Source organism: Tympanuchus pallidicinctus, unplaced genomic scaffold, assembly GCF_026119805.1.
Source record: "Tympanuchus pallidicinctus isolate F22 unplaced genomic scaffold, pur_lepc_1.0 scaffold8, whole genome shotgun sequence".
NCBI classification, from domain to species: domain Eukaryota; kingdom Metazoa; phylum Chordata; class Aves; order Galliformes; family Phasianidae; genus Tympanuchus; species Tympanuchus pallidicinctus.
In genome coordinates this window covers 47,354,449-47,381,032 of record NW_026294802.1, presented here as the reverse complement: position 1 = coordinate 47,381,032, position 26,584 = coordinate 47,354,449, and the positions used below count along the sequence as shown (strand labels likewise).

At 47.8% G+C, this 26,584-nt stretch overlaps 1 protein-coding gene across 9 annotated transcripts; it reads left to right on the top strand.

Annotated features, from left to right (window-relative positions):
• The first annotated feature begins 4 nt into the window (after positions 1-4).
• LRSAM1 (leucine rich repeat and sterile alpha motif containing 1) lies at positions 5-26,307 on the top strand. 9 transcript variants are annotated; one of them, XM_052667648.1, is made up of 26 exons: positions 7-119; positions 442-513; positions 1,785-1,959; positions 4,016-4,072; positions 5,670-5,714; positions 6,150-6,227; positions 7,192-7,260; positions 8,043-8,127; positions 9,726-9,847; positions 11,205-11,295; positions 12,328-12,455; positions 13,170-13,199; positions 14,085-14,207; positions 14,707-14,846; positions 15,642-15,686; positions 16,654-16,724; positions 17,500-17,599; positions 18,800-18,887; positions 19,665-19,739; positions 21,199-21,279; positions 22,659-22,754; positions 23,332-23,430; positions 23,947-24,078; positions 24,518-24,599; positions 24,865-25,013; positions 25,278-26,307. In XM_052667648.1, the coding sequence occupies exons 3-26, from the start codon at positions 1,888-1,890 to the stop codon at positions 25,401-25,403; spliced, it is 2,184 nt and encodes a 727-aa protein (XP_052523608.1). In that variant the 5' UTR covers positions 7-119; positions 442-513; positions 1,785-1,887; the 3' UTR covers positions 25,404-26,307. The 9 variants fall into 9 exon arrangements, with proteins under 9 accessions (XP_052523615.1, XP_052523611.1, XP_052523612.1 ...); XM_052667649.1 differs by lacking the exon at positions 7-119 and adding an exon at positions 250-361; XM_052667651.1 differs by lacking the exon at positions 6,150-6,227 and having other exon boundaries at positions 6-119.
• Positions 26,308-26,584: the final 277 nt, after the last annotated feature.

Genomic DNA, 26,584 nt, shown 5'->3' with positions numbered 1-26,584 from the left:
GGATCCGCCCCTTTCTCCCTCGCTCACTGGGAACTCTATGGTGTGGGAGGGGGGCGCTCTGGCCTTTCGTGTCTGTGATACGGAGGCCCCGGGACAGGGCGTCATGGCAGCGGGCTGCGGTGAGCGCGGCCGGGTAGAGGAGGGGGCTGGGCGGCGCGGAGCCGGAAGGGGATTTGCTGCCGCTTCTGTCGCGTTGGGGCCGGCGGCGGTGCTGAGGCTGCCGGCCTCTGTGGTGGCTGACAGGAGGGGCGGGGGGTCTCGTTGAGCGGCAGCTGGGCGCGTTGCTGTGGGTGCTCCTCAGTCAGCTGAGCACCGCAGGGTCTGCGGGGTCCGCCGGGATGCGGGGTCCGCCGGGATGCAGGTTTGCAGGTGCCCGGCCCGCTGCAGATGGCTCCTGATCGTTTCTCCTCGCAGCCCTGACACGTTTCTTTCTCTGTTCAGCCGCCTGTCCTTCAGCTTTTGCAGTTTTGGGGTGAAAACTGAACTGTCTGCTGTCCACACGACTGATGGAAGGTACGTGGCCGTAACAGAGATAGCTAAGAAGGGATAAAGCGGTGCTTAAGGTCATCAGTGTTATCATTGCGTTGCTGCAAGCATCCTTCTCTTGTTTCTTATCTTTTAAGTCCCCTTTTACTCCTGTCTGTGATGTTTGACCTGTGTTCGAGGCTCCTTGTTATGTGTTACTGAATTTCTTAACTAATTCCTGATCATGAATTTCCCTTCTTGCTTCACCGTCTGCATTTTCACTCTGGCCTCTCCTCCTGGCTCGCCTTGGCTGGTGAGTGATGACTCCGTGGTGAGCAGTGGGTGTTACACAGAGGGAGAGCAGAGTGGGCCACGGTGAGCATTTCTCAGGGTCGTGGAATCTCCCAAGTTGGAAGGGACCCACAAGGACTTGCCCACGTCCTGATTTGGGTATTTAAGTCTGAACTTATTGAAATTTCTCAGCAGGGAGGTTATTTTGGCTCTGTGGGCAGTAATTTGGTGTTTGGAAAATAGGTTGGTTTTCTAAACGTATTTAAAACCTAACTTTAAGTTAATAGGTCTTTAAGCAGAATCCCTTCGCCTCACTAGGTGACTAAAATAGGAAAAGCATTGCTGTGCAGCAGTTTCTGTCTGAAATGCCAGTGAACCAAGTGTTTGCTTACTTCAAGATAATCCCTGCCCTAAAATTCGAGGCCATGACCTGTTACAGTGGAGCTGAGAAGCAAAGCAAGCTGAGGTTGGATACCCTGACCCTGAGTCTATCTGGTGTCCCTGAAAGCAGCTGACACGGGCTGTGTGACTGCCAGGGTGCAGCAATTGCAAAGTCCCCTTCCAAGTCCTCTGTGTTCTGATCTGCATCGGTCCTGCCTGTTTCTCTTGCTCTGCAAGATGGAGGCTCTCAAAATTAGGAATTGTCTCATTTCCAGCCTATATTTACTCTGTAGGATTTTGCAGTTGCTCATTATGGTGCTAGAGTTAATTGTTTTTGAGTTTGAGTAGTTTGGTTTTGTCCCAGTGCCTGCTTTCTTGGCACCGCCTTCTTAATTCCTGTCCTGGATTGGATCCTGTGTTTTCCTGTCTGTACGTGTTTCAGCTGGCCTTCTTGCATCCTGCACAGGAATGACAGGACAGTCTGCCTGTCTCAGAAGTTCCACAGTGCTTTCAAGACTCACGTTGACATTTCGGTTGCAGAGGTGTGATGGGCTCGGTGTGATCAAGCCAAAGGAAGGCCTAATCGAAGACAATTGTTGCAGCAGTGATTTTTTTTTTCTTTTTTTTTTTTTTGTTTTTCTTATTAGAGCACAGTTCTGTAGTCCAGGTTCCACACACTCCAAGAGCCATCTGCCTTTATTTATGCTGATAGTTTGTACCACTCAGACGGAGCTGTAGTCACAACTCAAGATGCCACTCTTCTTCCGTAAGAAGAAACCCAGTGAAGATGCTCGGAAGCGCCTTGAATACCAAATGTGCCTGGTAAGCAGTGCTGATGTCACTTCTGTTCTCTGTACCTAGTCCCAGGCACCTTGTTTCTGATCTCATCCAAGTTAGCAGGCTGCCTTTCCAACGTATGTCAGAGAATTATCACAGAATCACAGAATCACAGAATCACCCGGGTTGGAAGGGACCTCAAGGATCATGTAGTTCCAACCCCCCTGCCCAGCAGGGCCACCAAACATACACATTCAGATCAGGTTGCCCAGGACCCCGTCCAACCTGGCCTTGAACACGGCCAAGGACGGGGCATCCACAACCTCCCTGGGCAGCCCGTTCCAGGGCCTAACTACTCTCCTTGTGAAGAACTTCCCCCTAACATCCAACCTCAATCTTCCCTCCTTCAACTTGGATCCATGTTTGGATCCAGAATTCCTGCTTTCCTGATCTCTTCTTGCCTTTCCCTCCACATGTTCCCTCTGTGCTACTTCCATCCCTTTCTTCTTCTGTGGTTGCACATCACACCTTCAGCCCACCTCATTCCACCCCACATTCAGGACTTCCCATCCTTTCTCCTTCTTGCTGCTTCCCTATTTTGTATCTCTCCGTTTGCTTTTTCTACCAAAGAATCTGTGACATCCATTTCCTGAATTTTCTTGTGCCTCTCCTTTGCTTCTTCTTATTTCTTCTCTTTGTGCCCTTCAAAGAACTTGTTAGACACAGCTGGGGAGGGGGGCACCTCAAAGATAGCTCTGTTATACTGCCTGTTTTCAGGTGGTGCCTTCAGTGAGTCTGTTAACTGTGGAGAACTGCAGACTTATTGATGAGGTGCAAGTCTCTATTCTCCTTAGTTCTTCCTGTTTTTCTGGTGTCTCTTAATCCCTAGAGATTTGTCCACAGATACATAACATTTGGAGTGGTTCATATGTTCAGGAGAAATAATGTTACATTCAGAAAGAGCAGTCATTAATTCAACATCAGGTCTCAAAGATATATATTTTTGTCTTGGGCTAATCTCTGCTGGGATCCTCTGGGGCAGATTCTCAGCAGATTGCTGTCCTGGTAGTCAGGGTTGTAGAACTACCTGCCTTACAACAGCTGCAGATATAAAGCTGGCTTTCTCCAAGCATTCCTTAATTATTTCACCTATTCTGCCTTAGGAGCTGTGGACCAGTGCTGACATGGGGGATCTTCCGTGTTCTACCCTAGAGACAGCTGCACTTTAGGAATGCTAATATTATTGCTGTTGGACATCAGTGAGGTAGTTTGGAAAGTAAGGCTTTGTTATACAGCAATAATGAGAACAGTTTTATTTGTTTGGTTTGTAGGGTTTCTGTCCACTTCCTATGGGGCTGAAGAGGGACAGCTAAATCTGACTATTGTAGGATTGGTTTTGTATTGCATTCTTAGCCTTGGGTCCAGTTATGCAGTTCTGAGGACTTAATGGTAGCACTATCACAGGCAGGCTTTATTGCCTAATAGAATCTCTTTTATTTAGGAAAATAGACACAATGCTACTCACAGTGAGACTTGTCCAGTGCCACTGCTGTCAGCAGCTGCATTACGTGTGGCTGGTATGAACATGGAAAACTGTTTTTGTGTAGAAGCAGCAAATTCTCGCTCCTTGCCCAGCAAAGTTGGCCTCCAGCAAAATACAGCAGCAGTTACTTTGGTTTCTGTGTGCAGTTCAGAAGATCCACTGTCTGAATGAGACCTGCCAATGGCACAGCAGGCTCCGTGAAGGCCAGCAGGGCACTAGTTCATAGCAAGCATGTGTCTGGTGCTCGAGTGTCCAGCTTTCCATTTCTTGTAGCTTTCAGTTGATATTTCAGCATGAGATGTGCTTTGGTTCTTCATGCAAAAATTCATTTGTTGCACAAGGAGAGAATTTCTGCAGTTTGGTTTCCTGGCTGCTTTTGATTGCTGCGATTGTAGAAGCAAGCCCTTTGTTCCTGGCTTTTTCACTGAACTGCATAGTTGCAGCAGAAGACTCTAATTAGGTTCTTTCAAGAGCAGCCAGTTGAGTAGTGTAGCCAAAATGCAGCAAGAGGCTGTTTATTTCTTCATGTTCTAACTCTTGTGTATCCTCTCTTACCAGGCAAAAGAGGCTGGTGCCGATGACGTTCTTGACATATCCAAATGTGAACTGTTAGAGGTATGTTCTCTGGAACTTTCAATATTAGCTGACAGGTCTGATTTCTCAGTCTACTTGTTAGCAAACATCAGATTTAATATCGTGTCTGTGAGCTTTGGGACAGAAATGGCCTTGTGCCCGGGCCACTTCTTCCTCTGTGTGTACGTTCTCTGGTTCTCTGGAAGAGGTAAAGGCCTCTCCCTTACATTGTGCTGTGCTGCTTGTTGCTTCCACAGTGTTCCTGCGCTGGGAATCCTCTTTAATTTGACAGCATGGGAAGGGCAGAGTGACCTCAGACCCTCCTTGTAAGGACCCAACCTCGGGGCCTCCTGGCTTAGTTTTGCTAGTCATAAGGGAATGTTTGTTTTTATTTTTGCAAAAAGTTAGCTATTTATCACCACAGTGCTCTGCAAAGTCTACTGCCTGCGCTGATTTTTCTCTATAAGTGAACATGCCTGGCTCCAGGCTGCTGATTAGTGATGGAAATCTCTTCTGGTGTTGGAGCTAACTAAATTAGAAGCAAGCTGGCTGCTGGAGTATGAGTGGTTAGTGACAGATGGATGGCCTTCAGTTTAGACAGTTTTGCATTCTGGCAGCCATGCAAACCTGCTAAGCAGAAGCCCATTCCTTTCAGTTTTTGTTTATTGCCCTGTGTTTCTGAAGTGTTTGTTCCTGTGTAACCTTTTGTCACAGGATGCCTTTGCAAGCAGGCTAATGAATATACCACTGCTCTTTGAGGAGAGATTTGAGAGAGTGTAGCTGCCAACTGTGCACTGTTGTATGGCTTTGTGAGACTTTGGGAAGCTTTGCTCCAGGACCAGAAGCCAGTGGACCTGTGTGTAGATTTGTGAGCTGAGTGGGGCAGGTTGGAACCAGTCTGTGTGGAAGGGTGGCAGGCACAGGGCGTGCTCTGGTGTAGCTCCGTTGGCAGCTGTAGCTGGTCTTGGATCCTGAGCTGCTCCTTCTGGATTAATACCATAGAACTCTCTCTGTCTTGCTGCTTCCTTTTAGCTGTTGTAGTTTTGGTAAATAAAGTGATCCACGAGATGGGTCTTAAAATTAACTCCAGAATTGGAGTGACAATGATTTGGTCAAAACCTGTTCCGTTCTGCAGAATGAATGATAGTGCTCAGAGCATGGGCTGAAATTGGTGGCATATCCATTTTCTGATTGCCCATCTCCTGCAAAGCCCAGCATACTCAGGTGCCCACATGAGAACACTCAGTTGCTTTCTTCTGTCACTCAGCCCACTGGAGCAGGTATGTTGAGGTTACAGCAGCATACAATACATTTCTATGATGTCTAGCTGAAAATGTGCCTGAACTCCTGAGTCATCCATGCATTTAATAGTAAGTCACTCAGGGTCTGGACTTCTGTCCAAGCCACGCTGTGTTCTGTGCTGTGTGCTACGCTGTTGTGTTGTGCAGAGCCATTGAGGGCTGCTGGCGTGGAAGCTAAGCAGGCAGCACTGGCATCCTGGGCCAAAACAAATATCATAATATCATGTGCATTTTCATAAGAGTTAATGACTGAGATTTTACAGGTGGATATTGTAGAAGTGCTTGGAAAAGAGAATATCTTGTAAAGTCTGATGTGACCATTTGTTAATTGTTTTTAGGTTCCATATGGGGCCTTTGCAACTTGTAAAGTCTTGCAGAAAAAGGTAACGATCCGTTCCTGAAGTAGATAATTCTATTATTGTGCATGAATATTGCTGCTGTATTTGAGATGACTGTTTCTGGCTGTTTGTTTGCTTCAGGAGGAGTTTGTGATGGATTTGGCCATTTGTATGGTACTACGTAGAGAACAATTTGGGCAGGACTAATCTGTTGTGGTGCTTTAGTGCTTCTGTCATGAGAGATGAGATGATGATTTCTATCTTAACCTAATTAATTGTATTTCTCATGAAAAACAACTAAACTTCTGTTTAATATTATATATTTGGCCTCTACAATTCATTTACTATTTCACTGTTTTAGATGACTCTGAATAAGATACAAAACTCTTATATAACCTCTGCAATTAATTTTTAGCAAAAGTCTTATTCTAGGCTGTGGTGCCTCTTATGCTCATGTTTCAATGGGTTTTCCCTCCTCAGGTGCTGATTATTCATACAAATAATCTTACATCTTTAGTTCCCAAGTCCTGTAGCCTCCTGAGTCTCATAACTGTGAAGGTAATTGTGACTTCTAACAGTCATTCTAGCTGCATTAAAACACACTAGCCCCAAAAAAATCCTCCTGTCTGACTGTTGTTACCAAAAAATGGTAATAAAATGTGACAGCTCCCTTTCTTAGCTTTACAAAACCTGGGGGATCACTTGAATGCGGATGAGACTGGTGGTGAGGCCAACTGATGTTGATCAGGGGGCTGCAGCACCTCCCCTACAAAGACAGGCTGAGGGAGCTGGGCTTGTTCAGCCTGGAGAAGAGAAGCTGTGGGGTGACCTCAGTGCAGCCTTTCAGTGCCTAAAGGGAGCCTGCAAACAGGAGGGGAATCAACTGTTTGAAAGGGGAGATAACAGCAGGACAAGGGGAAATGGTTTGAAGCTGAGGGAGGGAAGATTGAGGTTGGATGTCAGGGGGAAGTTCTTTAGAGAGAGAGTGGTGAGGTGCTGGAACAGCTGCCCAGAGAGGCTGTGATGCCCCGTCCATCCCTGGAGGTGTTCAAGGCCAGGTTGGATGGGGCCCTGGGCAGCCTGGGCTGCTCTGAAATGTGGAGGTTGGTGGCCCTGCATGTGGCAGGGGGTTGGAGCTTCGTGATCCTTGAGGTCCCTTCCAACCCTGGCCATTCTGTGATTCTGTCTCTCTGTGAAGCAGTTCAGCCCACGGACCCTGCAGAAAATGTTTTTCTGCCAGCCTGTTTTCATGAACATTATTTGTTCACTTGGCTTGTCCAGTTTTGTGGCACAGTTCCCCTGGTGCCACTCCTTTCCCTGGTCACCTGTTTGTTTATCAGTGTATGGAGTTTTCAAAAGACCTGCAAGAGTGAAGAGCCTCCATCCCATGGGAAACTTCAGACTTTTTTTGAAGCCCTCATGGGAAAAAATAATTTTCATTGGTCAGTAATTCACAACCTTTCATTTTTGCATCATGACATCTTTCCCCAATACTGTTTGGTGAAATTATCTGTTCTTCCAGGTTCTAGATCTGCACGACAACCAGCTGGCATCACTTCCTACTGATATTGGTCAGCTGACATCTCTTCAGGTAAAGGATCTGCTGCATCCTAAGTTTCTGTAAATGGCATGTTAGGGGTCAGCATGAAGGTGGGGTTTTACTGCTGTTTGTTTTATAGTTAAGCACAATGTCAGTGGTGGTCCTCAGGATGTCAGATCTGTGTCACTGATCTGACTGTTGCTGCTGAGCTGGCTTGTCAGGGGGAGAGATCAGGAGAAGAGTGTACTGAAATCTATAATCCCTGCTTAGTCCAAATAGCTCACACTGCCAAGCGAGGGCTGTGAGTGAGTAGAGCTGTAGTTTCCTAAATTGTTCAGGTTTTAGCATTCTCCCTGGGGTGATTACACTCAGAACTCAGCTCGGTGTGTTGCATTTCAGAGGGTCCCCTCTGCTTTGGGGTGCAGCTCTGGATGCACATCACTGCTGTTCAATCATCTGCTCCCTATGTGAGCTGAGGCAGTGTGGCTGGGGAGGCAAGTATGCTTGGCTTTCCAGTTCATGCATCTGCATTCAGCACCTACTTTGGCTGTTGTTTGCAGATGCGTGCAGTAACTGGATGTACCCTGGATTCAGGGTGTCTAGGAAATGAACTGTGTTTTCAGCCTGTGGATCCAAACAGTATTGACAGATACACATTTTTCCCTGGCAGATGATTAAGGACTCATTCTAAAAGCATTTTTGTTTTTGTAACCTAGAAAACTACTTCTAAATTGCTTTTTGGGGCTGCAGAATTGTCCCAATAGCATAGACGTAGTGAAGACTTGAGACTTGTGTAAAGAATATTTTGATTATCTTTTCTGTTGATATCTTAGGTCCTAAATCTTGAAAGGAATCTCTTAAAATGTCTTCCACAATCTATAGGGGATCTTGCCCAGCTCCAGGTCCTCAATGTGAAAGGTATGACATGTTTCTTGTTGGTGCTGCAGGCAAAGCACCATTTGTTTTCTGGGTTGTGCTGAGCTGCATTAATAATTATTCCTTTGAACCAAGGCAGGCACCAGATGGTTTCCATTATGAATACTAAGGAAGAGCATAGGACAGACTTGAATTCAAATAGTTGGTAAGGCAGAAGAAATCTAAGTAGAAAATAATTCCCCAAATTTCCCCAAGTAATTAGGATTAACTAGGGTTTTTTGACTGCTTCTTAATAAATGTGCACACTGTCTGCCTCGATTTTCTTCTGTGTGGTTCAACTCATGGCTCTTGAATGAGACAGTCATGAAACGATGATTCCTTTCATCCCACTGCCCCTTTTCCAAGGAATGTTGGGTCATTCCTGATCTCAAGAGCTGAAAGCTTCTTTGTGTGCCTGCATGTAGCCAGCACTTCAGACCCAAGCTGACTCACCTGTGTGTTGAGGGCTGCCACGAGGGCTGGAGGCACATCTTCCTCCAGAAGCATGAGACTCAGAGCTGGGCACCCAGAGCCCAGTCCTGTGAGCTTGTTCACTCAACCCTTGCAGGTTTGCACAGCCCTAGAAGAGAGATCACAAACATACCTTTATACAATACTTTTGGGCACTGTGTCATTAATATGGGAGCAAAAAGAGTTGTTGTTACAGACAGCTGCTGCTGAAATGGGGAAGAGGATGAAGAGCAAGGCACTCAGAAGTGCAGCTCAGCTTTTGGGTATATCCATCTGGTCTCTGAGCACTGAATTTGCCATCCCACATTCAGTTTCTTTTGTCTGGTTTCTGATACTTACACTGAAGGGAGGAACATCCCACATTACAAATATTGTCCTAATGAAGAGCAGATTGAATCTGTTGCAGTGGCCTCAGCTGAGAAAGGCTGGTTTGGCTTGTGGAAGCACTTCTGGGTCTGTGCAGCTCGGTTGTGTGCAAGCAGATCATAAAATCACAGAATGGCCTGTGTTGAAAAGGAGCACAGTGCTCATCCAGCTCCAACCCCTGCTGTGTGCAGGTCACCAACCAGCAGCCCAGGCTGCCCAGAGCCACATCCAGCCTGGCCTTGAATGCCTGCAGGGATGGGGCATCCACAGCCTCCTTGGGCAACCTGTGCCAGTGCCTCACCACCATCTGGGGGAAAAACTTCCTCCTAACATCCAACCTCAACCTCCCCTGTCTCACTTTAAAACCACCCCCTTGTCCCATCACCATCCACTCTCACACACAGCCATTCCCCCTCCTGTTCATATGCTCCCTTCAAGCACTGGAAGGCCAAAATGAGGTCTCCCTGCAGCCTCCTCTTCTCCAAGCTCAACAAGCCCAGTTCCCTCAACCTTTCCTCATAGGAGAGGAGCTCCAGCCCTCTGATCATCTTAGTGGCTCTAAGATCTTGAGTCCCATTTACCTCTGTTGGCAATGCAATGTTTGCAGTCTTAGCACACCCCATGACAACCCCATTTCTCCAGCACAGGATAGAAAATAACTCACAGAAGGCTCTTACAAATACAGATTGGTGTTCCAGTAGATGAGCTTGCTGGTTTCTGCTTCAGCAGTGCGATGTATTACTACATGACTTTTCACTCCATAGGCAATAAGCTGAGGGAGCTGCCTGCCACAGTGAGTGGTCTGAGGAGCCTGCGCACTCTGAATGTCAGCGAGAACCTCCTGCAGGAGCTGCCGAGGGTGCTGGCTCACATCCGCACGCTGGAGGTATGCACCCAGCCTGCCTGCCTGGCCTGTGCTGCCTGCTCACTCTGCTGCAGGTTGCTGTCCTTCCTGCTTGCTCAATGATAATAAATTCAGCTTAAAAAGCAAATTTCTAGGGCTTGGGTGGCACTCGCTGTAGGGGACTGTAGGTAGGGTAAATGTGGTTCGTAGTGTCTAAATTCAGTTTTGCGCGCTCACCTGCTTTGGTCTTTTCTGATCACTTTTTGCCAAGGTTTAATCACGGCAAAACTGATCTGTAGGGAATAAGCCTCCAAATGTTTTCAGCTGTGACTGCTTCTGGGAGTCCAAACTGAGTCTATGGGCTCAATTTAACTCAGATACTTTCCACTCAGGCTGGTTCTGTCTGAGCAGATTGAATGCTTCTGATGACGTTTTTGCCTCTGTTGCCTTAATAGATCTCTGACTCATTGTCAGCCCCCGTCAGTTCCTGGCTCCCTGAAGAGCACATTCAAAATGATACGAGCACCAGCATTTTTATGGGGATGTTACTTTCTGGCTGCCAAATTTGTCAGTACTAAACTGTGCAAGTGTCAGGGAACAGAGCTGACTCAGACACCAGCACTGAGGGCAGGAATAAACATTGTCCTGTCCTGAGGACTCAACATTAGGCTTCTCTTCTGTTGTAGGCAGGCTCAGGTTTTGAGAGCAGGGACCTGTGCAGCTCGCTGCCTTGTGTTTGGTGAAGTGGTTCCTTTCCTTCCTGCTAAGTCCTTCTCAGCAGGAGGCTCCGTACCCTTGGTTTTGCCGTTCCTCCCATGCATCATGTTTAAGGGCTCCAACACACAGCAGTGGCTGGAATTGAGAAGTGCTTTGTCCTTAAAGACAAAATGCATGTGTCTATATGAGGTGGATGTTGTACTGAGGGACCAGCTCAGAAGTTCCTAAATAAGGTACAGCAGGATCACCTCACCTCTGAAAGTTGTCAGACATCCAGCAGGAGAACAGTACAGCCTTGTGATTATGGCAGACTTCAGGGTAGTATGAAATTACCACACTGCAAGTGAAATTTTGGGAACCTGCAAGCCTAACTGGTTGTATTAGCAACAAAAGTGATCTACCTTTAATGTATTTCCCTTTCAGTAATTTTTCCTTTTAATAAATTCAAGAATTCAACTAGATATGGGTGACATAAATATTCCATCCACTACTCCACCTTCTTTATGAAGTTCTAAAGAAAACCAGCACTATTAACATGCTGAGAGACAGGATTCTGTGGCTTGGTTATTATGGGGTACAAATTAAATCTTGCAGTTTATTTTCCTGGGTCCCAGGCTTGAAACAGTTGGACTCTGGCTGGGCTGTGACAATAACTTGGAGCTCTGTGTGTTCTGTTTTGGAGACACTGACCCTGGATGCTTCTTCCATGACCTACCCATCACCTGATATTTGCAGTGCAGGTACAGAATCCATTCAGCAGTTCCTCTGCAAAGGTAAGTGAGAAGAGTCTGTGAATGTGGTGAGAGCTTGCAGGGCTGTGCTGTGCTCTAAGTAGGTGCCACAGCTTGTTCAAAGGCTGTATTTACAAAGGACAAGCAAGCGTGAGGGTGGTTCTGTTTCAGGTGGTTTCTGATGCTCTGCACACAGGGCAGGCAGGTCAAGTTGTTATGTGTCACTAAGTCTTGGCTGGCAGATAGCAATACATGACTCCTTCCATGAAGTTTGCTTCTCACTGTCAAACTGAAATGTAGAGTGTTTTTGTTAAAACCTCAGGACAGCTGACTTCCTGAGTGAAGTCCTTGCATCTCTCTGTGCTTTTGTTTTCCCATTTGTATTTCCTCCAATGGGAGGTTTTGGAACCATCCAGATACAGATGATGCCTTGGGATAAAGAGATAGACTCAGTAGATCCCTTCTACTCTCATTTTCTATAGGGAAGGGCCAGTGGGCTGATATTTTCCTTAAAGAAATATGAAAACAGATTGAAATCTCAGAGGGAAAAAACACTGGGCTGTGAATTTGTAAACACTATATTCAATACAAACAGGAAGGCCTGGCAGAGATTTTATGCAGATGAGGTGCACTGTGTTAAATGTTTGAAAGAAAAGGACTGTCAGAAGTTATTTGAATGGGAGTAAATTACCTTTTGCAGCCCCACAGAAATGAACACGCCTGTATTCGTGTCTGAGAGTTTTCTCTCCGAGTTGGCCAGCAGAGCATCAACCCAGCTACAAGTGCTCAGTCTGTTTTTGGAGGTTGTCCTCTCCTGTGATTTTAGAAATGGGAGCAGCACTCTCAGCTTCTCCGCTTCCTCCCTCCACGCTGTGCTTTCATCATCTTCCTGGTGGGAATGGGGTGGCACTATCTCTTCTCACAGCTTCTCGTTCCAAGACCTGCATTAGTTCTTATACATCTATGCTTGGAGGGAGAGAGCACAGTTGGAAGCTTCAACTTCCATCCTTCAGCCATGCTGCCGGGAGGTCTTGAGGCACCAGATGTCCTTGTTTTGCATCTGATCTCTTCCAGAGTGTGGAATTGCATACTATCCACCTTCAGAGTACGTGCTCCCTGCACTGGAGAGTGATGGAGAAACGTCAGTGGATGGGGTGGACAGGACAGTGCACAAATACTTGGAGGAGGAGAGCAAGTGGCAGGTGAGGCTCCACTGCACGTGAAGCTGTGTGCAAGTTTTGGATTTGTCTCTCAGGTGATCCAGCAGATCTCACAGCTCTTTGCACATCATTCCTCATCGCTGCCTACCCAGTGAAACCTGACATTTTGAAGCAAGGGAGCATCAGTACCAGAACCAGGCATGGCATCGTGGATGTGCGTGGTTCATCTCCTCCCTGGGCAGCTGGGAATAATGTTATCATGTCTGACTCCTAGAAAATATGTTGCAGAGAACTGCCTCCATCCTTGGAGATCTGCATAACTTGGCGGGACAGGGAGCAATCTGGCCTGACTTGGACATTAGTGCTGTTGTGAGTAGGAGGTTGGAGTGCAGACCTCCAGAGATCTCTTCTGACTCCAGTTTTTCTATGGTAGTTGCTATTTTCTGAGGTACATTAGTTTAAATCATTATCTTGAAAACAACAGTGCAGAAACTACCTAGTGATTCACAGCCAAGTGCTGGACATTCCCAGCCCTACCTGGGAAAGGTGAGGCTAGGCCTGGAATTATGACACGTTCTGTCAATTCTCTGTTTTTCTCTGGCCTTGGATGGATGACTGGACTTTGGGGATATGTGAATCTTAATGTGCCTTTGGTTGACATGTTTACCCACTTAGGGAAAGAGATAATGTGGGCTAATGATATCTATAAAAAACTGTTCCTAGAAGTAAATATCTCCTGATTCTTTTCTTTTTCAGAATAAATTCTCAGACTACGAGAAGAGGAAGGTAAGGATGAACCCCTGCAAGTGCTTTGTCTGGAGAATGGGACCACCTCTATTTCTTGTTTTCTATTTTTTCTCAACCAAAGCTGAATGTTGACCTTGCAGAACATCCTCAAAACACACTCACTCCTCACTGCAGAGCACAAGTGGGAGCATGGGGAAATGGCAGACTGTATTGCCTGACACATACTGCTGATGAGTGCGGAGTCTCTCATGAGTGATCAATTCCAGTTTAAGTTAGTCCTTGTCTGCAGAGTTGGATCTGGAAGCTTTTACACCAGAAAGCTTCTTGCTTGCCTCTCTGTGCTGAACACTCAGTTACTTTTCACATGAGGTGGGCAGATGCAGGGCACAGCCATACTGAGCTCTGTGCAGAGGCAACACACACACACACACAATCCGTTTTTCTCACATAAGCTCCTGTCAAGCTTACTTTGTCCCTTTGCCTAGACCTCTTGGCTGGCTGCTTCCCTTCACTCAGTTGTCCTCAGACAAGAGTGCCCTTGCCATCTGGAGCTGAACACAACCTTAATTTTGGATTCCACTCCTAGCGTTGAGTGTTTGTATTGGCTTGAAGCAGAAGTTCCCTGTGTTTCTGTTGTATGAGTTGATGCCTTGAAGTGTTGGCTTTGTGACTATGAAAGGAATTGCAAGGAGTTGGGAAGCTGTCATAAAGAGAACAGCAACTTGTGCCTCACAATTTTTGGTTTCCTAGGGACAGAACGTTTCCATCCCCTAGTAAAGCCTCCTGGCTAGTCAGAGCCTTTTGGCTTTCTCTCTTGTAGCTGTGGGGATTAGTGTGCCTTGTTTTGCACTGCCAGAATTTGTTTTTATTTGAGAAGGAGCGGAGCCAACTCTGCTGATTCCTGGCATTCCTCTTTCTTCTCAGGAAAAAAAAAAGCAGGAGAAACTTGAATTTGAGCGGCGCTTGAACATGGGGCAAAGAGAACATGCACTGCTTGTGCAGCAGATCAACAATCAGAAGGATGAGATACTGCAGACAGTAAGAGAGGTAGGTCTCTTCTGGGCAGGAGCTCTAATCCCTGCCCATTTGCTGAGCAAGGGCTGTGCCTGCTGCCACAGACAGACAGGTGTTTCGAGTGTCCACGTGAGCAGAAACTTTCCTTCTAGAGACAGCAGCTCATTCACTGCCCTCAGTGTTTTGCTTCTGCTTTCTCCCTTGGGGTCATTAGGCATGCTGTAACAGTCATTTTGATTGTACAAATTGGAGCTGTTTTTTTTTTCTTTTTTTTTACATCTTTCCCATACATAATTGCTTGACTTCACAAATTCTCAACATCTCCTTGGAAGCACCTTGGAGTGATTCTTCTTTTCCACTGTGTTTAGGCTGCCCCATCTGATGAAGGATGAAGGATCTGATCTCCTTCTCATAACATCTCCCCAGAGCTGCCTGGGCACTGCAACCAAACCCTCCATGGTCTGGCCCAGTACAAGATACTACGTTTCCTAAACTGACCGTGTTCTCCTTTGGTTCTTTTACCTTGGCCTAGGATCAGATGAGGTTGGAGGAGGGCCTGACAAAGCACCAGCGCCATTTGGAGGAGGAGCGCCTGAAACTGCTGCAGCAGCTGAAGCAAGCAGAGCAAGGCATTGCCAGCCGTATCCAGAAGCTGATAGAGGACAATCAGAGGTGAGGCAGTCACAGGACATCCTGCAGTGAGCTCTGTCCACTGGGGACTCGTGTCGTGCTCTGAGTTGTTCATTTTGGCCTCTCTGAGTTTTAACAGAGCTGGTCAGTCCTGATACTTACGTGGAGTGCATGTTGCTTCTGTGGGCCCTGTCCAGCATGCAGCCTTTGGACAGAGCTCCCCAAAAGACCTGCAGGCTTGGTTACAGAGCTAAACTGTCCCTGCAAGCCTGTGCTGTACAGACAGAGGCAGTGGAATTGTACAGACTCCTGTGCTGTCCTGGCTGTGGACATGGCTGTTTCTTCCCTTCTCATGTGCACTAGCTACATTGAGTTTGTCTGCACTCAAGTATGTGCTCATAGATTTGCAAATGAAGATACCACTTTCCCAGCTGCCACTTCTAGCAGAACAGGATCAGTGTCTGTGGATGGAGTGTTAGTTGCTGAACTGCCAAAATCCCACTTAAATGAAGTGGAATTCTGGGTTGGCACCTCAGAAGAATATTTCACACATCTGTGCTTTTGAAGTTTTGTGGTGCTGTGGAAAAATTTGAATTCTTCATGGAAGTTACATATTTGAACAGCAGTGCTTAGTGTTCCTCTTCAGTGCTCCTTCTGGAAGGTGCATATTTGAGCACTGGTCTGGGTCTGCTGGATCTCATGTAGAGCTGGTGCAAGGTTACACGCCTGCTAAAGTCTGATGTTCTGTGTGTGAGAAGCAAAGTTGTTTTCTGCTTACTGGGGGAGTAAGATGTGCTGCTTAGCCTTATGAAAACCTTTTGTTTTATCTTTATTTAGGCAAAAACAAAGTTCAGACATTCTGAAATCCTTGGAGAATGAGAGGTGAGTAACCTTGAAATTAATTTTTTGGGAAAACGGTCAAGGAAGAGTTTGGAGACCCTCAGTTCAGAGCCCCCAGTTTGAATCCATGTGAAGTCAGAGGGGTCATTTTCTTATTTGCTGAAAGGTTTCCTGCTGCTTTGCCTGCAGCAGCTGATTCTTGTCACTTGGAAGCAAGATAGATGTGCTTGGTTTTACTCAGTCTGGCAGACCCTGTGGGCTGGTGATTGCACCTACTTTTCATCTCAGAATGGTCCTAGCTAAGGAGTTTGGGAACAAAACCCTGTATTCTGCTATCAAGGGCCAAGAGAAATCTGTTGGAAATCAAAGCACTTATAGAAGTGGTCCAGTAATGTGTAGGGGAGGAATACACCAAACTCAATGCTGCCATTCAGCCAACACTTTGATCTGGCTTTGCCCCTAAAATTGGTTTTCTGCAACTCTCCTCTACTTTTATATTGCCCCCTGCTTCCATCTGCTGTGACAGAGTAAACTGACCTGGCTGAAAAATATTCTCTTTGTATGGCAGATAGTTTTTATGTCAAACCAATCCCCAGAAGGTTAAGTGGTGGTGTGTGTAGTTGTGCTGGGACAAGGACAGGGAGGTGGGAGGGAGACGAGGCTCCTGCTTATAATGGCAATGCTCACTGCAGTCAGCTTTAAAGTGCTCCTCAAGCCTCAAGGGAAGGAAGCCTGTTTCCCAGATCCTTGTTAGGTCTTCTGGGATGAACTTTCCATTGTAAGAAGCAGTTGTTCCCATGGTTTTGAGGAAAATTTTATTTTTCAATAGACTTAGATACCCTTTCCAAGAAATCGCTGCGACTTTTGATTCTCTGGTGAGCACATGGCTTTCTTGTACAGGTTGCTTGCTGAATCTACCCAGCCTTGGGTTCTGAGCTGAGTGAGCAGGAGAGGAGTGAGGTAGTGCTTCTTTGAATGAGTGGCTGAATTATTCTTGTTTGCTTGCTAGAATAAGGATGGAACAGCTGATGGCAATCACACAGGAGGAGACAGAGCATCTGCGCAGGAGGGAAGTGGCCTGTAAGTCCAAATAACTGGGATAGTAGGTTACTGGAAAGACCTGGTTCCTTTGGAGATGCCCTGAAAGGTGATTGCTGTGTGGGAGATGCTCTGCTACTCACGTTCTTGCTGTTTGTTGCCTCATGCATAGAGCAGACTGGAAGTGGGCAGCACTGTACACATACCATGGCTGATCAGTGCTCCCACCTGCAACTCACTGCTAATTCTCAGGCGTGAGAGCTGTGTCAGAGCTGTGCCCCTGATGTAGCTGGAGTGTGTTGCACAAGGAGTCTGAAACTGATTGTAAGGCATCCTGTGTGCACAAAGTACTTTCTATTTTAGAAGTACCAAGCAGATGTTGACTGATCAGGTTTGTGAGGCGGGAAGCATATTAGGAGGTAAGCAACAATGCCACAAGGGAACCATTTCTGCTTATTGTGAGCATGAATGGAGCTGCTGGGGTTACAATGGAAATGATGTGTGTGTTGTCACCCCAGGAGTGAATGGTTCACAGCAGTGCAGACAGGGCTGTAGCCTAAAGCACTGATTTTGCTTCTCCAAATACTGAAGAGATGCAAGCAGAGTAGGATTTGTTTGTGTGATTTTCCAGTAAATAACCACAATTCTTGCAGCTGAATGAATCTCCTCATAAATGAATGAGATGGGAACAATGAGAACAGGTTGAAATGAGAGAAAAGGCACTATTAATTGCAAGTTATTCTAGCAGCAGTGGCAGATCAGTGTCTCTTCCAGAGAGGAGCTCCTGATACAGACTGACAGCACTTCTGTCTCCTAGCTGCCATGCAACAAATGCTGGCTGAGAGCTACAAGAACAAGCTCATCCAAATGACCTATGAATCTCGGCGGCAAGACCTTGTCAGCCAGGCCTGCTCCAGGTATGCTGGGAGATCTCTGGGGCTGGAGATGCTGTTGTTGTAAAGTTCCTTGCTTGCCAGCACTCTTTGGTGTGATTCCCATGTAAAGGGCCAGGAGTTTCTGCAGCTGCTGGATGGCAGCGGAGCAGCTCTGTGTGAACCAGGTGACAGTGCAAAGAAGCGTGGTTAAATGAACCACCTTCTAACCACGAGAACATGAAATGTTAATCATGCTTTGCACCTGTCACATGTTTATACCATTCATTCTACCTTATACATCCTGCAAGTATGGAGGATGAAATTAGACTGATCTTTTTGTTATTTGGTAAGTCAGTGTCAAAGTGCAGCGCAGAGCCTCCTAGGACTGTCTAGAGGATTACGTTTCTTTTTCCGTGGTATTAAAAAAGCTCCTAATGGAGCAGATAATAATTATGGTGCAGAACTTCTCCTAGTGGAAGCTGTAGCCTTTCATTTGTTGCACTCTTGTGGAATTTTCATAGTTCTGCTGGACAAATTACAGAGCAGGCTGAGGTTCTTCATGGTTGTTTACAGCCACATTTCATTTCTTAGAAGCAAGGCTCTGTTCTCAGATGTGGTCCTTCTTGCAGGGTCTTTGGGGAAGTGAAGCAAGCTGAGAAATTAGGAGGAAAAAATGGAACTTGTGGACTTTATTGCCCACAGAGCTATGAGACCTTGTGACATGCAAGCTGGGATGTGTCACTCCAGGAGCCAGTGTGAAAATTTCCATCTCTGAGCAGTGAAATTGAGCAGTGATGAGCCAGGTGGAATCGAGCAGTGTTACAACAGAACAGTTGAAAACTTCACATTTTGTAATATGTGAAGGAGGCACAGAATATTAAAAATCCTCTGGACTGTAAGGATTATGTGGGCACAGTTTGTGTTCGTGTAGCACACTGCTATAAATGAAGAAAATTCTAGCTCTTTCTATTTACAAGGATGTGAGAAATTTAATCTGGAGGTGTCTGACAGACAGAATTAACATTGTGCAGCCGTGCTCTGCCCAACAGAGGGCAGTGGGTAGACACAGTCCTGCCTGCAAGTGCAGGCAATACCTGACCCTGCTGTCTGGACCTTCATCAGCACAGCTTTTTCCAGTGCAGAACACTGATGTGCAAATTCATCACCTGGGCAGCTTGCTGGGGCAACCACGGCCCCTATTTGGATTTTCAGTAACTCCTTGACAAATGTATTTTCTTGCAGCCTGGCTGAGATGGATCAGAAGTTCCAGCAAATCCTGGCTTGGCAACAGATGGATCAGAACAAAGCTGTTGGTCAGATCTTGCAGCAGGTAGGCAAGAGAGCAAATTGCATGCAGGGAGAGACTGAAGAAAGGCAGTAGGATTCAAAAGCAGAGTTGAGAGTGGCAGGCATGGGAGCAGTGGTTGCAGGGTTGGGCTGTTTGCAAGAGTTGTTTTATAGAACACTACTGGTTTAACTTGGAGATCGGTGTTCTAACAAGCTGGATTTCGTATCTGAGAGAAAAATGTGTTTATACTTTAACTAGACAGCAACTTCTCATAAAGGACAGCAGCACAGACCATGGGAAGCAAAAGTGGTGTGATGATTAATACAGAGGATTTTAAGATTTGAGAGAGTTTTGACAAGTCCTGTCTTTTTGGCAGGCTTCTTGGGTGACTTTGGACAAGCTATCTGGATGCCTTTGGGATGCATTTTCTAAGCATCTTCTGCTTTTGAATACCTCATTTTGAGACCTCCTCAGCTCACTTTTCAGAAGTGCTGGGAAGTCATGCCTTGTTGCACAGACCTGGCAGCCTGGGTGCTCAGTGCTGCTGAAGGTGGGGGGTGGGGTTCATACACAGCACTCAACGTGTGTGTATGTAGAGCATGACTGTAACTTCTGTCATTCTGTAAGGAGGGTTTTACCCTCTGGTCAGAGATCTTTACCTTCTGGTGAGATCTATGCCATATGGTAATGTGAGCACTGTTCATGCAGAGTTAGCACTGTTCCTTTGTACTTGAGTCACTGCAAGGCAGCAGGGTTTCTTCAGGCTGTTCACATCTGCATGAGCAACCTGCACTGAGCAGAATGTTGTCTGTCCCTTAGAGTGAGATGCAGAAAGCTGCCTTTGAAGCTCTCCAAGTGAAGAAGGATCTTATGCACAGACAGATCAGGAACCAGGTGAGTCAGCAATAGAGGAAAGAGCAACCAGCTCCTCATCATTTGCTGAGACCCTTATGAGGAAGATCAAAGTGCTGTGAGCACAGAGCAGGAAGGAAATGGAGAGCTCTTGTATTGCTGAGAGCTCTGTAACAAAGCTTTGTGCAGAGTGGGATAAACCACAGTCTCCCAGTACCATAGGAGAGAGTATAGAGACAGATTTTACATTTGTGGAGTTAGTAGGATTGCCATTGCTTTGGTCATCTCAAAACTGCTCTGAATGAGATGCTGGAGAGTGGTCAGTAGAAGACAGACCTGCATTGGCTCTGTAGGGGTGGTCTGCAATTGCAATGACCATTTTCCTTCTGGTTTCCTTGGTAGGGCTGTTGTTTCCACGAGTCACTGCATCTCCATCTAGCACACTGTAACTGCGCCTTGAGCCATAAGTTCACCTTTTCTTTCCCATTCTTAGCCTGCCTTTCTGAGCAACATTCTACAAAAGGTGAAACAAAATAGTCAGGGGAAGAGCAAGAGCTGCTGGGGAGGTAGCAGTGATTGATGTGTGGAGGTGGGTAGCTGCTTTCTGATACAGCGTTCCAGTTGCTTCCCTCTCTTGATCTGACACTAGGAGAAAAGTCTCAGGTCTGGAGTTGGTAGATAAGCTCAAAGGCTTTGATATATTCAGTCACTTGGTGACCAATCTTTGCACTGTGCTTAAAACCTATGGATTTTGCACAGACAATCCAGAAGATGAATCTAACAGCCTTCCATTGCCTGAAATCAGTAAGAGCCCGGCAGTTTGCTTGCTCTTGCTTTGTAAACAAAGGGAGTTTGTTTCTTGATACCATAGGCTGGGCCTTTTGCTATTGAAACTCATCCCACCAGCATCCTGTAGGGCAGGAGCTGTAGGTGCAGCCTGCACAAAGCCTCTGTCAGCAGGAATTTGGTGGTAGGTGGCACGCAGGAAGCAGAATGGCCTGGGATGAACAGGTACAGGTAGCTGGGCTGGCAGGGGAGCTGGGCTCTCTTCTTGGCTTGCTGTGGGATCTTGGGCAGCTCATTTCACCTCTCTGTGTCTCAGTTACCCTGACTGAAAGAGCATGTATCGTGATGGGAATTGCTGAAGCAGCTGGGATCCATGACAGAGCCCCCAGTCCATCTGCAGTTTGAACACTGGTGCTGAGAGGATTTTGATCACAGCTGCTTTCCAGAGTGGCTGCAGGGTTTGGCTGAACTGATTGCGCTGTGCTTCTGGTCTGGAACAGAAGGTGTTCAGTGCAGAGAGGGGGAGGCAGTTCTTCAGGCATGAGACAAAGAGCAGCTGCAGAGCACGTGTCGTGGTAGGGCACCAACGTTCCCAAGCTTATGGGCAGCTCTGCAGTGTTGTCCTTCCAAGGCCAGTAGCTAGACCTCATTTTGAAAGAGTGTAAATTAAAATCATTTCAAATGTCAGTAAAAAAATGTTTCATCTTCTGTTTAGATTAAATTAATAGAAACAGAGTTATTGCAGCTGACACAGCTGGAGTTAAAGAGGCAAGAACTGGACACAGAGACGCTGCAGGTATGTAGGGCCCTGGGACTGCCCCACCACCCTCTCTCTGCTCTGGGATTGCGAAAGCTTCACTTGCTTCTTTGGCTTCTTGCAGTTTCCTGGTGGTTTTGTGCTTAATCAGAAGGTACTTAACCCCAGGACACCAAAAAAACCTCTTTGTCATGGTGATATGGAAATGCTGCTGCTGCTTTTAAACTTCCTGATGAATGGCAGGAAAGAGACAAGTAACCTGGCCTCCTTAGAAGTGGGCAGCTGTAGGCTTGCTGTGTGTGGAAGGATGTTTCAATCGAGTTGTTGGCTGTCCCAGAAATCCCTGCTGAGCATCTCATGTCTTCTCACATGTTGTGTTTGGTTTTAAATACCCGACAACAGTGGCTGCCAGCTCTTCTTCATTTCTAGCCCATGACTCCTAGGCTCTTCCACCCCACCATCCCACCATTCAATGGGTTGACTCCATCAGCAGTCACACACTGAGAAATCTCACATTTGGCTTAAGCAGCTTGGCTTTAAATTTTGTTGATACACCTTTGCATCAGTTTTTGCCTTGTGTGCACAGTTTCCCAGTTTGGGTCACCTCTTTAGTCAGCCCAAGAAAGCGAGGATGTATTCCAGTGCCTATCTGTGTGGCTGTTGGGGCACAATGTGTTTGCAGCTACACTTCTGCACACCAGGAGAGCAAACTGGAGACAGCTTCATCTGCCTGCATCCCCTCTGCTGTTTGATGGTCTGCAGCCCAAAAGTTCCTGCTGCCGTTGAGCCCTTATTGCTCAGGCAGTGCCCACAAAGTGCTTTGGCAGAAGTATTCCTGCAGTCATGTTTGTGCAGCAGATTGTTGCTCCTCCTATAAGATACAGGTGCTTTAGTATTGAGCTTGGAGAATCACAGGAAAGCAGGAAGAATAACAAAAAAAGCCCTGAGAAAGGGAGGTGTTTGCACCAGTTATTTTTTGCAAGGTTGGTTTGGGAGAGACCAGTGCTGATAGGATATCCTCAGCTGCTGTCGGTTGCTCCTTTGCATGTCTGCAGGCTCCTAGACGTAGTTTCAGGTGATCCTCCATTAAGGAGGACCACAAACACTTCTGATGCCACTGAATGAACTTTTAGTGCAGTGATGAAGAGCTGCTGCAGGCCGGCACAGCCTGGGGCTGCTCGGTGTGTGCTGAGGATTGGCACCACTGGTGAATGGTCAGTGCAGGACCAAAAGAAACAGGCGTGCCATGCCAAAGGGAGGATTGAGGCCATCTGCTCAGCTGTGCTGTGGGGCCCATGCAGCATAGGACTCTAACATTTGCTCTGACAGTTCTGGGTATATGGTAAGTGCTTTGCTGGAAATGGGGCAGGGGTTTCCTGCAGACCTGAGAAATGGATGCCAGAGTCCTTCTGTTGCAGGGGGTGATCATGGAGCAACGCCAAGCACTTGGTTACCTGCTGCAGCAGCTGCTCAAAGAAAAGAAGCAAAGGGAAGAAGAATTGCAACAAATACTGGTAACGAAGGCCCGTAATTCTGGGCTGTAGATGAGCACAAAGCACAAGCCTTTGTAAGCATGAAGGCTGTCTGCAGGGAGAGCATCCATGGGTCAGCACAGGGATAAAGAAGAGCAGGGAGGGGCTCTGAGTGGTGGTGTCCAGACTCAGACTTCAGAAAGTGCTGATGGAAGCTCTTGGGGCATGGTTACCTCTGGTCCCTGGTGCAGTGTGAGGCCCTGGTATCTGAAATGTCCTCTGCTTCCCCCATCTGGGGATGATCTTTCCCATTTCTGGGGAAATCACAGGAAAGAATCAGCATGATCCTACTGGGTGTCTGCATGTGGCCTTGTAATTCTGAAGACCTCTAGACTGTCCTGAGCTTCAAAAGGCTGGGCTTTAGTACATAGGGCACAGTGAGCAGAGGGATGCAGAGGGTGTGGGATGTGGGGATCAAAGTGGGACCAGCCTGGCAGTTCTCTGAGTCAGCCCTACACAGCCAGGCTGCTGATTTCCCCTTAAACACACAATTCAGGCTGCTCTAAATAGCACTTACTGCATTATCTCAGGCTGTTGAGTGAATGAGTTTGTTTTTCAGTTGGAAATGGAAGCAAAGAGTGAAACCAAACAGGAGAACTACTGGCTGATCCAGTACCAGCGCCTGCTGAACCAGAAGCCGCTCTCCCTGAAACTCCAGGTTGCTGCTGCATTTACTGCTTCCACTGTAGTGTGCACACTAACAAAATGCTCTGCTTGACAGGTGCAGAGGAAGGAACACTTTGTTCCAGCCAAACCTCTGAACAGCTCCGCTTGGCTGCCTGGTGCTTTACAGTACTGAGCCAGGGACTTTGTGCTGTGAAAACAGCTGCGGGGCAGCCCCAGAGAGATTACTCTGAGCTCCAGCCCTGCTGTGTGTCAGCTCAGGTTGGCAGAGCAGGTGCTGCTGCAGACATCAGCTGCCAAAATTGCTGTGTTTCATTCTTCCAAAACCAAGGTGTTCTGAATTTCGCTCATAAAGTATTTGCAGCCGGAGCTCCCTTGGCTGTTGGGCTTTTTAGTGTGTTCATGGAAGCAAAATGCTTCTAGAATGGCCTTGTTCTGAGAGCAGGACTATGTGCATTGCCTGTCCTTGCTGCCATGCATGGTCAGGCAGCTGTGTGCCCCACACCTTTTCTCCAGAGCGAAGTCTGAGAGCTCGCCTTGTGTTTTACAGGAGGAGGGCTTGGAGAAGCAGCTGGTGAACCTTTTAATCGAGCTGTCAGCTGAACAGTATGTGCCTGTCTTTGCACACCATCGAATTTCCTTGGAAGTGCTCAGCACCATGACTGCCAGTGACCTGGAAAAGGTACGAGGCAGCAGACAAGCAGTGCAGGGCAACGCTGCTCTGTGTCTGACCCTGCCGAGCCGTGCTCGTGGTTGTGCCCACTGCAGATCTCGCAGGACGGAGTGTTGGTGCTCCTGGTGTGCCACATCTGTGCAGGGGGAGGTGCTGATGCTACACTGTGCCTTGACCAAGCAGGTGACAGATTTTCCAGAGCACCTGCAGAGTGAGCTGTAGCTCAGCTCTGCCTTTCAGTCCCTCAGATGCACTTTGTAGCTCAACAGAGGCACGTGCGAATTCTTTTATTCCAGCTTTGATGCCTGATGGAGATTCTCCCCTTGACGTGAACAGGTCTTGCCAGCCTGGCCAAAGAGTTTGTGTTGTTCTCTTGGAGGTGTCTCCTTTCTCAGACCCCTCCGTGCTTTCTCATCTGAGTGCTGACAACCCTCCTTTTGCACTGCAGATGGGCATTGCAGAGACTGGCCTGCAGCGTGCCATCCTCAAACGGGCGCAGGAGATCCTGGCTGTGGCAAAGACAATCCCAGGTACCAGCAGTTCTTTTCTGCCTGCTCCTTGACGTGTCGTGTGGTAGCAGTGGGTACCTGAGCCTTGAGTGGGGAGATCTGCAGGGCCAGATGCCAGCCTGTGGGGAGTAGAGCTGATGGAGGTTTGTGTGCCTGTGGGAGAGGCATTCTGCTGCATTGTCACCATTGACTCTCAGAGCACTGAGCTCCCGTGGGCATGCAGCTGCTCCTGAGTGGGTGGAGATGGAAGCTCTCCTCGAGCTCAGACCTCTGTTTGTGCTTGCAGAGCTGCTGAGGACGGTGGACGCCGAGGTCCCTGCAGCCACACAACCCAGTGCCCCTGAGGAGGAGGCCCCGAGTTCTGTGGTCCCCACTGCTCCCCTGCTGCAGTGGGATGAGAAGAAGTCAGAGTGCGTTGTCTGCATGGAGCAGGAGGTGAGAGCCCATGTGTGCTGCCAGAGCAGGGGTGAGAGAGGGCCAGCTGGGATGTGGCACTGGGCAGTGCTCTTCCTCAGGTCTGTTTCACTGCGCATTCTTTGCACAGTGCAGGGGCTCAGGGTGCTGGCACTGTCTACCACTCTGAAAGCTGTAGGTGTTGCCCATCATCTCCAGCTTCCTCCAGCTGTATTTTGTCTAAGTGTGGTGGTGCTGAGATTATGGTACAACAGCACTGTTTATGTCTTCTCTCTCTTTCCACAGGCCCAGATGATTTTCCTGCCTTGTGGCCATGTGTGCTGCTGCCAGACCTGCTGCAAACAGCTACAGAGCTGTCCTCTGTGCCGCGGGGACATCACACAGCGCGTCCGCATCTTCTACAGCAGCTAGGCAGGCTGGAGGGAGGCATGGCTGCCCAGCACTGCCCTCATCACTCCGTCCCAGGGCAGGGCTCCTCTATCAGTATTAAATATGCTCTCACAGCATGACCAGCGCTGCCCTCTCCCTGCACACGGCTCTGGCTGGCTGCAGGCTGCACCCAGGGCTCTCAGCAGCCCTCCACCTTCCTGGTGGCTTTCCAGCCTTTGGCTTGGGTTCTTCATCTGCATCCACCACCCAGCTTGTTTGCCCAGCCTGGGAGCACTGGGTGATGGCGTTGGGTATACTGGTGCTCCTTCTCTCTGGCTGTATATTTGCCATTGGAATTGCCTGTTGCTCAGCAGGGTCGCAGTTAGAGCCATTGCTTCTGAAGCCACTGGACCCTGCAGCTGCTGTATCATGGCCATGGCATTTGCCATTCTTCTGCTGTGGTGAATTCTCCACCAGGAGAGGCACCCTGCCTTGTTAACGCTCTGGGAGGCTGAGAGTGCTTTGCTCGTGTGTTGTTGCCATAGGCAAGACTTGTGCTCTTGCAATCAGTGGCAGCATGGCTGGGGGCTGCAGCAGGAGGCAGGGCAGAGCGAGGTGCTTCCCATCCCTCACTGTCAATCCCACTGAAGAGCAGCATCTGCAGCAGCCTCACAACCAGCGCTCGAGGGACAGCTCTGACTAGAAGACATTCCTCGTTGAGACGTGCTGTGTGGGGGAAATGTTCCTGCCACAGAGTTCCAGCTCTTCCTTGTGTACGTGTGTTGGCATCTGTGTTGTTCCCCATTGTCATTAATAAGTAACGATCCCGGTGGGGCTTTTAGTCTCTTGACCTCAAGTGTAAAACACAGAGATAAGTCTGGTCCTGCTGCAGCCCTTTCCCCCAGGAGAAACTATTAAATACAGCTGGTTTCGGCTGGTTGTTCGATCCCTTTTTATTGCCCCTTGTCTCGCAGTCGCAGTAGCGCCTCCTCCCGGCCCAGATAAAGACATGGAAAAATTTGAGGGTTTGGATTCAGCACTGATGACTTCCAGACAGCTGAGACCTCAGGGACCTCTGCTGCCGTCGTGTTCTGTTTACTGTGCCCTGGCACCGCAGCCTGGAATTGGGGGCTGGCACGGGGCCGGGCGCTGCAGGAAAGCGGCGGTGTGAGAGCCCTGAAGGGCTCACTGCGTCTGGGGCAGCGCCAAGACTGCGCCGCTGT

What these genes read in the sequence shown, in the direction of transcription:
- LRSAM1 (XM_052667648.1), top strand. Translation starts at nt 1,888, where the DNA reads ATGCCACTCTTCTTCCGTAAGAAGAAACCCAGTGAAGATGCTCGGAAG. An exon ending in CAGACTACGAGAAGAGGAAG is followed by an intron (nt 13,200 to 14,084) that starts GTAAGGATGAAC and finishes CTTTCTTCTCAG; the next exon opens with GAAAAAAAAAAGCAGGAGAA. An exon ending in TTGGTCAGATCTTGCAGCAG is followed by an intron (nt 18,888 to 19,664) that starts GTAGGCAAGAGA and finishes TCTGTCCCTTAG; the next exon opens with AGTGAGATGCAGAAAGCTGC.